Here is a 14,727-nt window from a genome sequence, read left to right as displayed (position 1 = left end):
TATTCGACCTTAGCAGTAGTATATTTGCTAACCCTACCGCATATGATCAGACTAGAGAGCGAAATTCGAGATGATCAAATGATTGGAAAAAAGAAAGCCGGAGCCTTTTAAACTTTAGCAATGATGACTTGATGTTACCTTTGAGCTTTATGACTGTACCTGTATATATACATATTGCATTCCCAGCGCAGGGTCTGAGGTTCGATCTTCGGCGTAATGGCATTCAGGGAATAGAATAGGGGACTTATTACTTGGTTGGATATCAATTAACAATAGCTTAATAACTTAATAAAGCAGATAAATAGGTATAAACTAACATTTTGATATTCTGCCGCTTATGTTTATTTGATAAAAACTCTCAGCTGCCAAATCTTTGCTTCGCCAACTCCCTCAGCACACTCATTGTTTCTTCCTCCCTCTTCCGGTACGCCTTCAATCTTTCCTCCCTTTCCGCTGCCCGCGCCCTCAACATTTCCTCTCGTCGAATCTCCCTCTCATTCTTCTTTCGCATCTCCTTCTCCCTCTGCTTCTTCAACGATGCAAGGTCATCTCCATGGCCACCGCCACCCATCAGCTCGTCATCATTTACTATACCATCGTCGTCGCCGCCAGCCTTCGACTCTGCAAAAGCACGGTTGGCAGCGGCGGCTTCGCGCCTCTTCTCCAAGCGCCGTTCGCGAGTGCCGGGCTCGGCGCGCGGAGCGATTTCTTCCTCTGCAGCGCGTATTTGGGTCCTGTGGGCCGCGCGCGCGAGGGAGATTTCCTTGCGCTGCATGATGAAGGCAGTTGTTTGGGATTGTTTTTGGGATTCTGTTCGTATGGGAGGTCGGGGTGGGGGGTGGGGTTAGTTTGGGTGGGTTATGTAAAAAAAAATAAAATAAAATAAAAAAAAAAATCATTTTTAGGAGGGTCTGCGACTGGAGGGGAGGAAGGGATTTATGTAATATAAAGGTGGAAGAGAAAGGGGGAAATGGGGGCGAAATTTTGAAATTAAAAATACGAACCTCGTTGAAGTTGTAGATCCTGGAGGGATGGGATTGTCGGGCCGGATTTTTCATCTGCTCTGTGACTACTGGAGCTTGAACGGACTATGGCAAGTGAGGGGTCAGGCGTGGGGAGCTTCGGGCCATATGACTCCTCTTCCTCATCATCGTCTTCGTCTTCATCTTCGTCTTCTTTTGGGTCTTTGGTTCTTTGGTCTAGAGACAGAGTAGTACTTGTTGAGCGTTCGCGCGGGGGTTCGCTTGTCTCCTTCCCAGCACTTCTTTCGTAGTGTTCTCCGTAATCTGGGGAAGCCCGGAGTCCATGTGTAGAGCCACGCCAGTAATTTCCGGCCGCGCTGTCTTGCTGTGCCTTTTGGAAAGTGCTCGGGTCGTACCAGCCCTCCGCGAGTTCTCCACGGTTCCTCAGATGTGTCAGCATCAACTTGGGTTTCAAAAGGCTTTCTTTGACTCCCCCCCCCCCCAGCAGAGAAAATAAGATAAAGAACAAGTACGTATAACCAAATGAAGGAAGGGGGAGCAGCCAATCGCCTTACCATTTTCCCACAAAGCTCTTCCACCTGCCTTTGACTTCCCGTTCATCCAGATCCGCTATGTCGATATTCTTCTGTATATCTAAATACAGCGCGAACATGGGCTCAAGAACTTGCAGATCGTGTTTGGAAAGCGGCCTGGCATCAAACGGGAGTGTGGCTGGCGCCGCCACTGCCCGTCTTTCATGTTCTCGCCTGCTATGCGCCTTTTTCCTTCTTTCTGCAGAATCGGACCGTACATCTCTCTCATCGCTTGTATGACGATGGTGATCACGGCGTCGAGAATGCTGAGAACGTGGGGAGTGTGACGTCGACATCGCGTGTGAGTGTGGTCGAGAAGGCGATCGAGATCTGTAGCTCCGATATTCATCCCGACGGTGTCTGGATGTGTCCATGATGGGTGTGATGGTGTCGGTTTTGTATATCTGACTGTGGTGATGACACCTGAGGTTGAAGTTCGGAGCGGAATTTTGATGGTGGTTTGCCAAGACCCGCCACTTGCATTCTACAAAAGTAAATTACCACGATAGATATATGTGGAAATAAAGGGGAAAGCAATTAAAGAGATAGCAAGTTAAAAGCGTAGTATATGCAATAGTACAAACTAGGCTCGATCCACTAACAGGAATTGGCCTTAAACTACAGTCAAGAATAGTTCAATCCGAATGACACTCAGAACATAATTATGATAACCGTTTTTAGCCCTCGATTACTTTCGCCTCGAAATTGATATATTATATTATATAGGGGGGAAACGCGTTTAGCTGGCAGGAGCACTTGTCTCTCGATCATCGGTACTGAAGCTTGCGTTCTCCACTGTGGCTGTCTTGGATTTATTGGAAGCAGCCATCTGCCACGCAGGGATGCTTGCCGGTTTTGCAAGCTGGGAAAATGGACTGCTGGAGTTCTCCCGGGACGTGGGAGCTGGCACATGCTGTGGTGCGGGAGTGGGGACAGGAGTGGATGCGGCAGCTTGTGATGAGGGAGTTGTCGCGCTGGGGCGATTTGCGGATGTATCTTGACTTAGCTGGGGCGTGGTGGAACCAGGCCGTGGAGCAGAAGAAGCCGCCGAGACACTGCCGGATGCTGAGCTAAGTCGATTCCCGAGAAGAACTTTCAAACTTCTGAGCTCATTACCAAGCTCTTTGAGTCGTTTTTCATTTCCTTCCTTCGCCCCATCGATGGCTCTGGGTATGCTGTCTTTCAAACCTTTTACCTCTTCCCCAATACGCCGGGTGTCCTCATCCCGTCGCCGCGAGGAGGTCTTCAAATCTGTAATCACATTTTCCACTTCACGAAGCGCAGAATCAAGGCGCTCGGTCCGTGCTTCTTCCGCGCTCTTAAGGGTTGCTGTGTCGCTTGATAGCTGATCGAGGAGCGCAAAAGCACGAGAGAACTGTTCGTCAATGCTCTCTTTGTCCTGCTGTAGCTGAGGAGGGGTAGGAGGAGCGATAAGGGGTACGATATATCGCTGTAATTTTGACATTAGGTTTATCGGGTTCATGAATCAACGACGAGGAATATCCATACCTTAGCCACAGAGTACAAGCCATATCCGACACCGCCTATCACTGTCGCCATGATAAACCAATCTCGCCAATCTCGTTTCGGCAATCTACAAAAGGGATGAGCGTTAGCATATCAAAACCGGGAGAAGACGTAACTGGTAACTAGAAGTACCACTCACTCCGGAGGAGGCGGTGTAGGTTGCCATTGACCTCCCGGACCATATGCATAGTTTTGGCCATATAGCTGAGTCGGTTGCCGGTAAATTGGTTGTTGACCTGCAGTGTTTTGGGTAGGATGCTGAGTAGCAGTTGCAGATGAGTCTTCGCCTGCTCTCGAAAGCGCTTGATCGATCTCTTCCTGTGTTAAGTTTTTTGATTGTAGGAAAGCTATCTTTTTGTCCAGCGGCGCGGATGAAACCGATGGGTCATGGAGGACTATGCATGTTAAATTTGAGGGTCAGCTATTGGATCCTCAAAACTGGAAAACAAGCCGTGGGCATCGCGTATCAACGTACAAGAAACCTAGAGTAGAATACTATGAGTGAATGCATATGAATATACAATGACAAGAATTATAGGAAGAACACATACCGCAGAGGAGACAAGTTCCTCCCGGAGAGCCATGGCTGAAGATATCGCTAGGGAAAATGGTCGATAGCAAAAGCTATCAAAAAGTTTGCAGTATGTGTTTAATCAAAATATATCAACGTGCCCCCATCCTGCACGCATCATTCCATCTCTTTTTCTGATAGTTGATGGAGGCATGAAGGTCAGGAGCAAGAAGACTCGGGAAGTCCTTTTCGCGACAGTCGCATGCCGAGAAGGACAAAAAGCCGAGGCTGGAGCTGGTCCGAGTCCCGTGATAACGGTTTACGGGGATATATTTATCCGATGGTTGAATAGTTTTGTTTACATCAGAATTTCCTAAGAGGGCAAAGCAACAACACTCTGAGGTCATCTTTTGCGGTTACAAACCCTCTGCTTGTCGTCTACGGGATGATGACATTATTTTGACAAATATTACACGTTCAATTTTCCTTGTCTTTCGACTTAGCCTGAATTTCCCTCAAGTTGATAGTGGGGTGCAGTCACCACATCAGGCAGTATGTCGCAAGACACTGGGCTTTTCAGCATTCGACGACCTCGAGAGGTACACGGTTATCTGGTTTTTTTTAACAGTTTCACCCCAAGGAATATCCAGGAATTGAATTGATATGAACTAACTCAATCTTCGGTGCAGACCCTTGCGAGTGTCCAGAACTTATCGTCCATCCCGCAGCCTGCCTCAGCACTTAAACGAACCAGTTCCGCAGCAAACTTCCAGAATCCACCGTACACGTCGCAGCATGTGCGCACAACTTCCGTCGGCGGTCAAGGCTTTAATCGACCACAACAACCAGTATTCCAGCGATCTTCATCTGGAGCTGACAATGGACTTTCATCCGTCCGCCGGTCTGTTTCAAGCAACATCTTTCACAGTGCCAGCGTTGGCCGCCAAAGCTATGCACCTGTATCCTCTCACCCCGTCCCCGCGCCGCAACTACAACGGCGAAGCAGTGTTTTCTCGCGCCAGTCGACGGGTGGCCCGATGAGCCATCACCAGTCATTCTTTACCCAAGCCCCTGCCCCTGCTGGTGTTCCTAGAGACCCACGCCCACTCAAAGACCGCTCTTACCAGGCGCGAATCGGACAAGAGCTTTTGGAGTATCTGACACAAAATAATTTTGAGCTAGAGATGAAGCACTCTCTCACGCAAAACACTCTGAAATCCCCAACGCAAAAAGATTTCAACTACATTTTTCAATGGCTTTATCGAAGAATCGACCCTGGCTATAAATTCCAGAAAAACATTGACGCCGAAGTTCCTCCTATTCTTAAACAACTACGCTATCCATTTGAGAAGAGTATCACAAAATCCCAAATTGCAGCTGTTGGTGGCCAGAACTGGTCGACTTTCCTAGGCATGCTTCATTGGATGATGCAGCTGGCGCAGATGCTTGATCGGTATTATTTGGGACATTACGACAATGCTTGTGCGGAAGCCGGCGTAGATATCTCTGGTGACAATATTATTTTTCATTTCCTCTCCAATGCCTATCGTGATTGGCTTCAGGGCGGCGAGAATGAAGATGATGAGGTGGCGGAAAGACGCCTTATTCCTCATATTGAAGCAATGGCAGCTGACTTCGAGCGGGGGAATGAAAAATATGTTCGTGAAATGCATGAGCTTGAAGCAGAGAATAGGGAGCTACGGGATCAAATTGAGCAAATGGAGAAGAATGCCCCGGATATAGCGAAATTGGAAAAACATTTCAGGATTCTGGAGGATGATAAGAGAAAATTTGAAGACTACAATCAGAATGTCCAAGGAAAGATCACCAAATACGAAAATCGCATCAAGTTTCTTGACGAAGAGATAAGTAGGACTGAGGAGGACTTCCAGAAAGCCGATGAGGAACGCCTAGATCTGCAAAATAGTGTGGATAAACAGGGGATTACAATCCAGGATATCGATCGCATGAACTCCGAGCGAGAACGGCTTCAGAAAAGCGTAGAGGATATCCTCATTCAACTTGACGATACTCATGCTAGGGTCATGGAAAAGGAGGCTGAAGCAAATAGAAGGCTTGAATCCCTGGAGCAAGTTGTTAAAACTTTTAACACTCTTGGTTATCAAACGAGCTTAATCCCAGCGACCGCTGCAAACGCTAAGGGCCAAGACTATGAGCTCCATCTCAATCTGAATGAAATCAACTTTTCTTCATCCCAGTTGGGTACTTCCAGGACCTCGCCAGAAGGTGATCGTTTGCTTGCTGACACTTTCACCGGGTATCATCCAACGAACCTCTTGAACCTCGACCTTCGTGGCCTCGTTCGTAGCAACTTCATCTCTCTACGGAAAGAGATTAATGAGCGACGGAAACTTGCTCTGGATGCAGATATGAATCACCGGGACCTGTTAGATAATATCAAGGAGGCCATGGACGAGAAAAGGAGCGAGGTAGAGGCCCTTGAACACAAACGACGCGCGGCAGAAGAGGAATTCGAGAAGCTTAAGGAAATTACAACAACCCAAAAGTTGACATCCGACTCCCAAATTGAAAAGATGGAAAAGGAGCTTGCTAAAATGCGTGCTACCCTGACTGAAAACGTTCAGCTCATGGAGCAACGAGAAATGAACACCAACATCGAATACGAGCAACTAGTTCTTCGAGCTAATGCTCTCCGTGAGGAGCTCCATACCGGTGTTGAAACTATGTTGAATGATGTTATCCGGTTCAAGGTGCACATTCAGAAAAGCTTAGAAGATTATGAGAGCTTTGTTGTGGATGAAGTAGAGCAAGAACTTGGAAGTGACAATGACGAGGATATGTAAATAAAAATATGTAGGAGTTATGGTACGATTGGTTTATGAATCATGATAGCATTGGAGCCATGGGTTTATGGCTGTATATTTTGTTTTTCATCAGTTGGTTTGAAGGCTTTTGTAGTGGGAGTTGATATTTGAGCGACAACTGAAATATGGCCGCTACCACCCAAACTAATTGCTGTGGGAATAATGGAAACTTTTTGATGTACAGATTACTCAGGTATACTTTGACGTGATGTTGTTCTCTCAATAATAAGATATTAAGTGCATCCTGAACAGCTTTCCAGCGCCATATCTGTGGCTGACTAAGCTAAATATTTTTTCCTTTTAAGTATACGAAAGCTTCAAAACTTTTGACTGACAATTTTGAGCAGGCTAATCCTCCCTCACTTTGCAAAACCATTGCGAAAACATCTTGATGGACTGGGATACTAATATATTCCAAGCCAAATATGCAACGTCTCAGAGTGATATCTCCTCCCGTCGCTCCTTCATAGGTCGTTTTATCTGCTTCCGTTGACTCTGGTCGTGTCATGCAAACTTGCCTGCGCCCAAACCGCGCAAGATATTTAGGTCATACACTTCGTCTTATTCCGGGCACCTCGATCATCTCGTCATGGAAACTTATAGGTTTTCGTTCACGAAACTTTGGGCCCCCTCCCTCCATCGACAGCGTGGCGACCTTGTTGGTTCGAAGTTGGAACGTCGCGCGACCAGTTCCCGTACCATACGAGGAGAAGAGGAACCCATCGCGCTGGGTTTCAGAATTGGAAAAATTTCTTCCTTCGGAATTACGTGAGAATACGAAAGAGGACGAGTGTCCGGAAGAAAGCCCGGAGGAGGAGAAATGCCTGGCTCTCCTAGACCTTTTGGATCACGCTCGAAGCCCGGACTCACTTGGGTATGATTTGTTGGCATACCTTGGTGTCAAACTTGGAAGGTGGTCCGCGTTTTACGCAATAGTCAACAGACTGCTTGACAATGCCGAGGAAGCTGAGAAGCCGTTCGCGACCCTACGGAAGGGTTCCCTTCCGTCAAACATCGATTGGGCAAGCTTCGGATCCTTCGACACGATGACAGGTGACGAATGTGCGAAGCTCCAGGCTCCCCAGATCTTGCAAAGTGAAGGACAAATGTCGTTAGACTTGATTGATTTGTACAATGATGGACCGCGGGTTACAAGCAGGATGGGAGAGAAATTCACTCGAATAGGAACAATGGAGGAACTGTGGCCTAGTTTGGGAAGCATAGTACTCGATGCAGCTGATCTGCCGCTGGAGGAATCGCGGACTGCCATGTTTTATTTCTACAGGATTGTTGCCCGCTTGCATCACCTAGATTACATCCCACATGGGGTATACAAACGCGCTAGGTCTCACGTTGGGGATCAGTTGAATCGTGGCACACCTGCCATGCATCTTCTATCATCCCACATCATGAACGTTCTATCTGATGCTGTTTGGATAGGCAACGAGGTTGATACTGCAGCGTCTGCGCTAGCGACTGGCAAAGATGTATCAGCAACAACCAAGTACAAAATGCAAGTCCGACCGCTTGGCCCCGAAATTTGGTTGGAGTTTATCTTGTGGTGCTGTGTAGAAGGAGGGTTCAATATCGAAGGTTCCTGGATATTGAAACAGTTAGCAACTAAAAAGAGACGATGGATTGTTGAGAGTTTTTCCGGCCATTCCATCCATTTATATTCGATCACTGCATCCAAAATCGACCGATATGATACCTGGGCTAGCTGCGCACACGGGTCTAAAAGTGCAGATGTCAGTGAATCAGAGGGCCCCTTTGTAGGCCTGGGCAAGCGGACCATAAGCAGTGAAGTAGTCACTTCAATGATTGATGGTCTTAATAACAGTGTCAAGGCAGGCGTCGGACATCGGGGCGTTTATTATACCTCCGTTCTTGATTACATGAAGTCTCTAATGGAGCTTTTGAAGGAAAATAATGTTTATTTAAAGCCGCGAGACATGGACCACCTCATCGTTCGCACGATCGAAGCTCGAGGGGTGGTACCGGAGGTTGACCCGAAGTCTTTGGAGGATTTGTTGAATCTTGTTTCATACATTCCCAACCTTTCTGAGGAATCATCAGAAGCAATCGCCCATTCCCACCCACTTGACAAGTCAGGGGTCGTCTTAGGTCTGAACCATTATGTACTGGATTCGTATGCCCATACAGAACATGTCCACAAAGCCCGTGGCCTCTTGGACAAACTCAACGCTACCAATCGCTCCAAAAAAAAATTCATCGAACATCAACCCCTTTTGGAGCCCAATGAAAACCCGAAAGGGAATTTGATACTTGGCACAGGCACGACACAAGCAGTGCCACGAGAGCCATCTTCGATCCCAGAGCGAAATACGGCATCCTTTACAGGATTCTCGAGTTCATCCCTCTCACAATTGCTCACCCTTTCAGTCTCGCCAGGACCGCAAGATTTTGCATCTCAGCTACTTTTTGCTGACGGAGATGAACGCTCCATTATTCCACGGGAATGTTACTCGGACGATCTCCTTGCACCTGCAATAATTAGATACGCAACTTCCATTAAAAACGAAAAGCTGCTTAGCGCGGTTGCGGAGGAGCTACCACTTCCGTGGTCAATTCCTGTTATAAAAGCATTTTTCGGCTATGCTATCCAGCACCATGACTGGGATCGAATAAATGAAATTCTTCTCCACCTTCAAACTAACGGGGACGGTTGGGGCCCTGATGAGGTTGCTTCTTTAGCAGCAGCGATAATACGACTGGATAGCGCCTGCAGCACTGGTGGAAACGAAGAAACCCCGGAACAAGGCCAACCAAACCCTTTGGTAAAATCTGGGGAAATTCTAGCCAAATTATTACAGGGAGAATTCAACCCAAAGCCTAACTATTCCACAGGGGATACAAAGTACCATGAAGCGATTCTTTTCCAATTCTTAAGAATATTCAAATCAATCCGGGGTACCTTATCCGATGTATGCGAGAAGGTAAAACCACAGTGGAAAGCTAGCCAACCTCCCGCAGTTACAATCCCCAGCTCTGCCTTCAATCAAATCCTGTCTGCCATCGTGGACACAAGGGGAAGTGAATCCGGAATACAACTGTACCGTCTCTGGTGCGTCGATAGACGTTCCTCCAACACCCAGCTAGGCGGGAACGTTGCGCTTCGCTCTATGGCACGAACCCCCGAACACCTCCGTGGGATAGGACAAAAAGTGGTAGATGTTCAATTGGGCCATGATGGGTATTCCAAATTCATCCTGCCGTCTCTGCAGACAGTACGAATCATTGCGCAAGCAGTAGTCCGCGAGGTTCATTCGTCGGAATCCAGTGGTAGGAACTATGATGCGAGTGGATACGTCGATGGGGCCAAGCAAGATATCTTCGTCTGGGTCAGGGAACGTTTTTCGTTATTCAAGTTGCAGCAGGAAGATATTATCGATGAGTTGCGAAATTGTTGGATCAACGCGGCGCTAGAGGGTGCGCTGGAAAGAAAGGAAGAGACCCATTCTTCATCATCAGTAGCCAGCTTGGAGAAAACCGGAAATTACAAACCTCCTAAAATCCACCGTGGCCGAGGATAAGGATCGGTGATGGGCTGCGGAGATATGCTGTTGCGCAATATAGCCGTCATGTGCTGGTTTTATACTCCTTTAACCATTTTCAATTGTTTCTCATCGCACATATTTCTGCTACTCATGTAAACATATTATTATGCATTATATCCGGCGCCAGTATCAGCGTTAGTATCAGCGTTCTTTCTTTTCTTACAACACAAGTCACATACCCCTTTTGTTTTTGGTAATGAATCACATGGTCTTGTACGATAGAACGGGAGGATCGAGATCAAACATGTTAAATTATTGGCCTAGACAGAGATTTCATTTCACCTCTTAAAACCATCAAGATATAAACACACATGTGTTCGAAAACATGGTTGCTGATTTCATACACAATTTATATCTACGTGCGATGATCAAAGTGAAAAGAAAGTATGAAGGATCAAATCCAAGGCAGATTAGGAGGAAAAGGGAATTAAAATGATATATTAATCGATTCACAGGTGATACGCGTGGGGATCCCCAGGAGATTCTACCGACTTATTATTACTTTTCCATCCATAATCGCCCGTAGATAAAGCAAAATCATATCAAGCTACAAAACAACGACAATAACCTAAAAAGCAACAAACAAAAAAGAAAAACCAAAGACGGTCAAAGTAAAGGTCGTAGTAGCAGTAGTAGAAGTAGTCTACCTGACAAAACCCAACCCGCTATCCAGCAAGCTACTTGACGCCACAAAGCTAAACCCACGAAACGGATCATCCACAGTCGTCTTCCCAGGTTGCTGAATATCCCGAGAAGAAGCGTTACCACCAGAAGCCATATGTCCATCATCACAAGCATCAGGGAACCCATTTTTCGTCACAACAGGACTAAGCGGCAAGCTGGTGAAAGCCGACGAGAAATTCTCCGCCAACGCCGGGTCCGTGATGAGGGGTTTAATGGGTGGTTCGAGCTCGCGTCTCTCTAGAGATTTCCAGTCAATCTTGCGAAAGAAACGGTGCTTCTTGATCGTTTGGATGTCCTTGGGCATGTGGTAACCGAGGCGCTTATGGGGTTCCTTGCGAAGGAGACGAGTGAGGAGATCCTTTGCATCCGGACCCAGGAAATATGGCAACACAAGTTTCTGTTTTACGATCTTTTCTTGGATCTTGGCGTGGTTATTAGCTTTGAAGGGCGGAGAGCCCGTAAGGAGGTCGAAGCCCAAGGCTCCTAGTGACCACCAATCGCAGGCTTTTCCGTACGGCTTACCTTGGACGACTTCAGGAGCCATATACTCGACAGTGCCCAGCGATGAGTTGCATCGGTCCTGGCCATCAACGGCTACTTTGCTAAGCCCGAAATCAGTTAGGAGAAGGTGGCCATCTGCATCCAAGAGACAGTTTTCCGGCTTCAGGTCACGGTAGACAACACCGACGTTGTTGTGGAGATGCTCCAGAGCCAGCACTAGCTCAGCCATATAGAATGAAGCCACTTCTTCGGAGAACATACGTTCCATAGCCAAATGTGTGAAAAGCTCACCACCCTGCGCATATTCCAAAATCAGATAAAGTTTCTCATGATCCTGGAAAGCATAATACAGCTTGACGACAAATGGGTGGCGGTTGACAGATTCCAAGATCGCTCGTTCAGTTTTGGTTTGCTCTACCAGCTTCCTATGCACGGTGAGAGAGGCCTTGCGGAATTGCTTCTGCGCATAGAGGACGCCCGTCATGGTATGCCTGACCAATAAAACTGTACCATAGGTTCCTTTCCCAAGACAGGACAACTGTTCGAAATCTGTAGCTGCCATCTTCCGACATAAGGTGTTCTTCACCCACTCCTCATTGCCAAATGACATGGCATCACTACCAGCACCATCAGCGTCAGGACTCACGAAGTCATTTTCTAAAGGGACCTCATAGCTGGTAGTCTGGTCGCTGTCTGAGGAGACACTGGCACAGCTTGGGGTCTGAGAACCGAATTGGCTCGTGTTGCGAGATGCCGGACGGCTGTTCGACAAACTAAGGGTATCCAGCTGGAGTTTCAACGTGCTGATTCCTCCACTTGAGGAGGATGGTCGAAGACCAGGACTATTCCCACAACTGACGCGTGGAGGGAGCCATGGGGAAAGAGTCTTAGAACCAGGGTTGGAATAATCTGACTCATCCTCCGTAGATGCGTTGGCAACAAATCCACGGACGGTGGTGGCGGCAGCATGAACTTCTGCAGGCCGTCGCAACTTCTTCTTTCGTCTATTCTTCCCACAAGAACCTAAATTATCTACCATCAAATGTCCAGTGCCAGTTGACTGGACACAAGTCGTGTTTCTGGTGGGGCTGATTTCAGGCCCATATAAACGAAAACCCGTAGGTGATTCACCATGGATTGCCTCAGCCTCTGCTACCCTGTTGCCGGCATGTGCCTCCTCTGAAACATGGTCGGAGTCTTTGTCGGTTTGCGGAGCAAAAACATCTGACACGGTGAATTCTTCCTGTTCTAGCCATGATTTGGCTGATCTCGAAATGGAGCCATCTTGATCAGTCGAGAGAATATTCAGTTCACAATCCAACGGAGGGCGACGCAACGGGCTAGGCGCAAACATCCCTACCAAGTGGGATGAACGATTGTCTAGATAGTTGTAGATTTCGATTCCGTAGAGCTCTTTGTCACATTCATTCACCAAAGATACGTTTGGAGGGGGAGAGCGGTTCCAAGGCGGACGGAGCTCTCTTAATCCTAGTATCAACTTCGCAAAGTAAGCACACCTTCACTCATTTACACAGTAACAGAGTTACTGTTACTATGGTCAAGAGATATCAAAAACTTGCCTCTGGTTGGGAACTAATATCTACTGACGGTCACAATAGAGAAGCTACGCTCAACGGCGCGAATATCAGATTACCGTCCGCCCTTGTTCAGGACGGACCATTCACCGGTAGCCACACCACGTTGTCTGGAGTTGGGCTTAGCGCGGTCCTGGAGAAACTGTGAGCGCAGATACTGGTGGAAGACTCCAAGGCAGGTAGGCAGGCGAAGGCAGAAGTGCAGCTGGTGCCAGCAGAGAAAATGAAAAGCGGAAGACTGTTAGAGCTGCGTAGTCCCATAGATAATAAAAATAAGGAACCAGATAGTGAGATTCTTTGAGATAATGATCACGTTCGGAGCCAGAGAACGTCAGAGCAAAAGGTAGTCTTTTGTAGAGTGAAACTGAAGGATGAAGACGGGCAGGGGAAAAATGAAGCGCGTAAAAGCCAGCGCATGAGAAGCCGCCTGGGACAAAAGCATACGCTAATCCACTTTGGGCTGGCGCATATACTTTTAGCCGGTGGACAGAACCTTCTTAACCAAATACAGGATTTCTTGCTCTCGAATTCGAGAGCAGAGCTAAAGAGACCTCAAAAATGTGCCCCTGTTCGGGGGAATAAAACTACTGTAGTGGTGATAGTGGTTGGTCCTGCAGTTGTCTAAGCGAGCATTCTGGAGCCTGTTTTATTTATTTATCCATTTTGCCCAGTTTTATGGCTGGCAAAAATCACGTCTTGTGCGCCTTATCTCTATGCCCGAGTACCCCACAAAGGCCATCGCGCTGGGCTTTTCGACGCATACAGTCACTTCATCAAAATCAATGCCTTGTATGGTTGTGCTCGCGACCTGTTGAGCCATGGCTTCGACTGTTCTGAAGCTGGAGTTTTCAATCGCCTGTGATGACAGATGATAATGAGTTCACGCCAGCCAAAACGTCTCACTGCAGACATACAACAAAATATGATTATATCCCATGGTGTTAAAACCTTAGATAAGAAGATTGGGTGGACTCACATCAGTAATACGTCGTGCTACCTCCTGTAAAGGCTGCAAAATGTTGACCTGCGGGTGTAAATTTGCGTTCACATTTAGAAACTCCAGGGAAACCACAACCGCCTGTTTGGTTTCCCTTTCATGGGGGTTCACTCCGATAATACAGTCGCAGTGTATGGCATCAATACGGCATGTGCGTAGGATCGTAGCAATACCTGGTTGTGCGGCTTGGTTGATAGCCGGACTGCCAGTCGATTTGACGGCGCAATTGACAACGCGATATGTCAGGCCGTTATCAGCTCTCAGAATGGCCTTAGGAAGCTGTATTGAGATATCGCTTTCGGCGCCCGCCATATCCCATCCCGCCCCTACAGGACCCTCTGGTATCGTTTCCCATACCAGCCCAAGAGCAGTAGAACAGATAGTAGAAGCCAACTCTTCCAAACCGATACTCGAGATACGCCCATCTTCACCTATTGTGGCATCCCTTAAGACTTGTTCAAGCTTGCGGTATAGTTCGCCGTAACTGAGCGTTAAGGAAACATCGTCGCTGCCGCCGCACTGCTCGATGAGAGGACGAGGATATGAAAGGCGAAGCGATAGTGTTGCCGGCTGTGGTTTACCAAATCGGCCCCACGCATCCGGACCGAAACTAATTGGGAATGGGAAGTTGATGTTACGGAGGAGGAGGGTGTCGAATCCTGACGGTGCCATTTTCTTTCGATGAAAGGAGAAACAAGGAGTTCAATCCGCTCCCTTGGCGCTGGTAACTGTAAACAGTGGCAGAGTTGGTTGGGAAGAAGCAGAAGAAGCACTCCGTGTATAGGAGATAATGTCCCCACTACCTTGTCAAAACATCTGGGAAACCCCGCGATAGAAAGCATATATCCACTAGATATAACTATAACTGCAAACTTACAAAACCTACATGACAAAGATTCTGGTAAACTACATTCCTCATCACAAAATGGATCT

General features: G+C 47.4%; 5 protein-coding genes across 5 annotated transcripts; 2 read left to right on the top strand and 3 right to left on the bottom strand.

Annotated features, from left to right (window-relative positions):
• Positions 1-358: 358 nt before the first annotated feature.
• On the bottom strand, positions 359-1,929 carry HCAG_00091 (predicted protein; the record flags this gene model as incomplete). Its single annotated transcript, XM_001542995.1, has 3 exons — positions 359-810; positions 1,005-1,405; positions 1,538-1,929. 3 exons carry the CDS (start codon positions 1,927-1,929, stop codon positions 359-361), a joined length of 1,245 nt encoding a protein of 414 aa, XP_001543045.1.
• Positions 1,930-2,294: 365 nt separating this feature from the next.
• On the bottom strand, positions 2,295-3,631 carry HCAG_00090 (predicted protein; the record flags this gene model as incomplete). Its single annotated transcript, XM_001542994.1, has 4 exons — positions 2,295-3,005; positions 3,065-3,149; positions 3,222-3,477; positions 3,604-3,631. The coding sequence occupies 4 exons, from the start codon at positions 3,629-3,631 to the stop codon at positions 2,295-2,297; spliced, it is 1,080 nt and encodes a 359-aa protein (XP_001543044.1).
• A 516-nt stretch (positions 3,632-4,147) lies between these two features.
• Positions 4,148-6,418, top strand: HCAG_00089 (conserved hypothetical protein; the record flags this gene model as incomplete). Its single annotated transcript, XM_001542993.1, has 2 exons — positions 4,148-4,192; positions 4,283-6,418. The coding sequence occupies 2 exons, from the start codon at positions 4,148-4,150 to the stop codon at positions 6,416-6,418; spliced, it is 2,181 nt and encodes a 726-aa protein (XP_001543043.1).
• A 527-nt stretch (positions 6,419-6,945) lies between these two features.
• On the top strand, positions 6,946-9,993 carry HCAG_00088 (predicted protein; the record flags this gene model as incomplete). Its single annotated transcript, XM_001542992.1, has 1 exon — positions 6,946-9,993. The coding sequence occupies one exon, from the start codon at positions 6,946-6,948 to the stop codon at positions 9,991-9,993; it is 3,048 nt and encodes a 1,015-aa protein (XP_001543042.1).
• A 667-nt stretch (positions 9,994-10,660) lies between these two features.
• On the bottom strand, positions 10,661-14,466 carry HCAG_00087 (serine/threonine-protein kinase psk1; the record flags this gene model as incomplete). The annotated part of the gene is made up of 4 exons (XM_001542991.1): positions 10,661-12,719; positions 12,857-13,035; positions 13,561-13,653; positions 13,774-14,466. The coding sequence occupies 4 exons, from the start codon at positions 14,464-14,466 to the stop codon at positions 10,661-10,663; spliced, it is 3,024 nt and encodes a 1,007-aa protein (XP_001543041.1).
• Between the last annotated feature and the right edge of the window lie 261 nt (positions 14,467-14,727).

The sequence above is a fragment of the Histoplasma capsulatum genome, genomic scaffold (genome assembly GCF_000149585.1).
Source record: "Histoplasma capsulatum NAm1 scaffold_1 genomic scaffold, whole genome shotgun sequence".
NCBI classification, from domain to species: Eukaryota; Fungi; Ascomycota; class Eurotiomycetes; order Onygenales; family Ajellomycetaceae; genus Histoplasma; species Histoplasma mississippiense.
The sequence above is the reverse complement of the archived record's forward strand: the minus strand, read 5'-3'. Positions and strand labels throughout refer to the sequence as shown.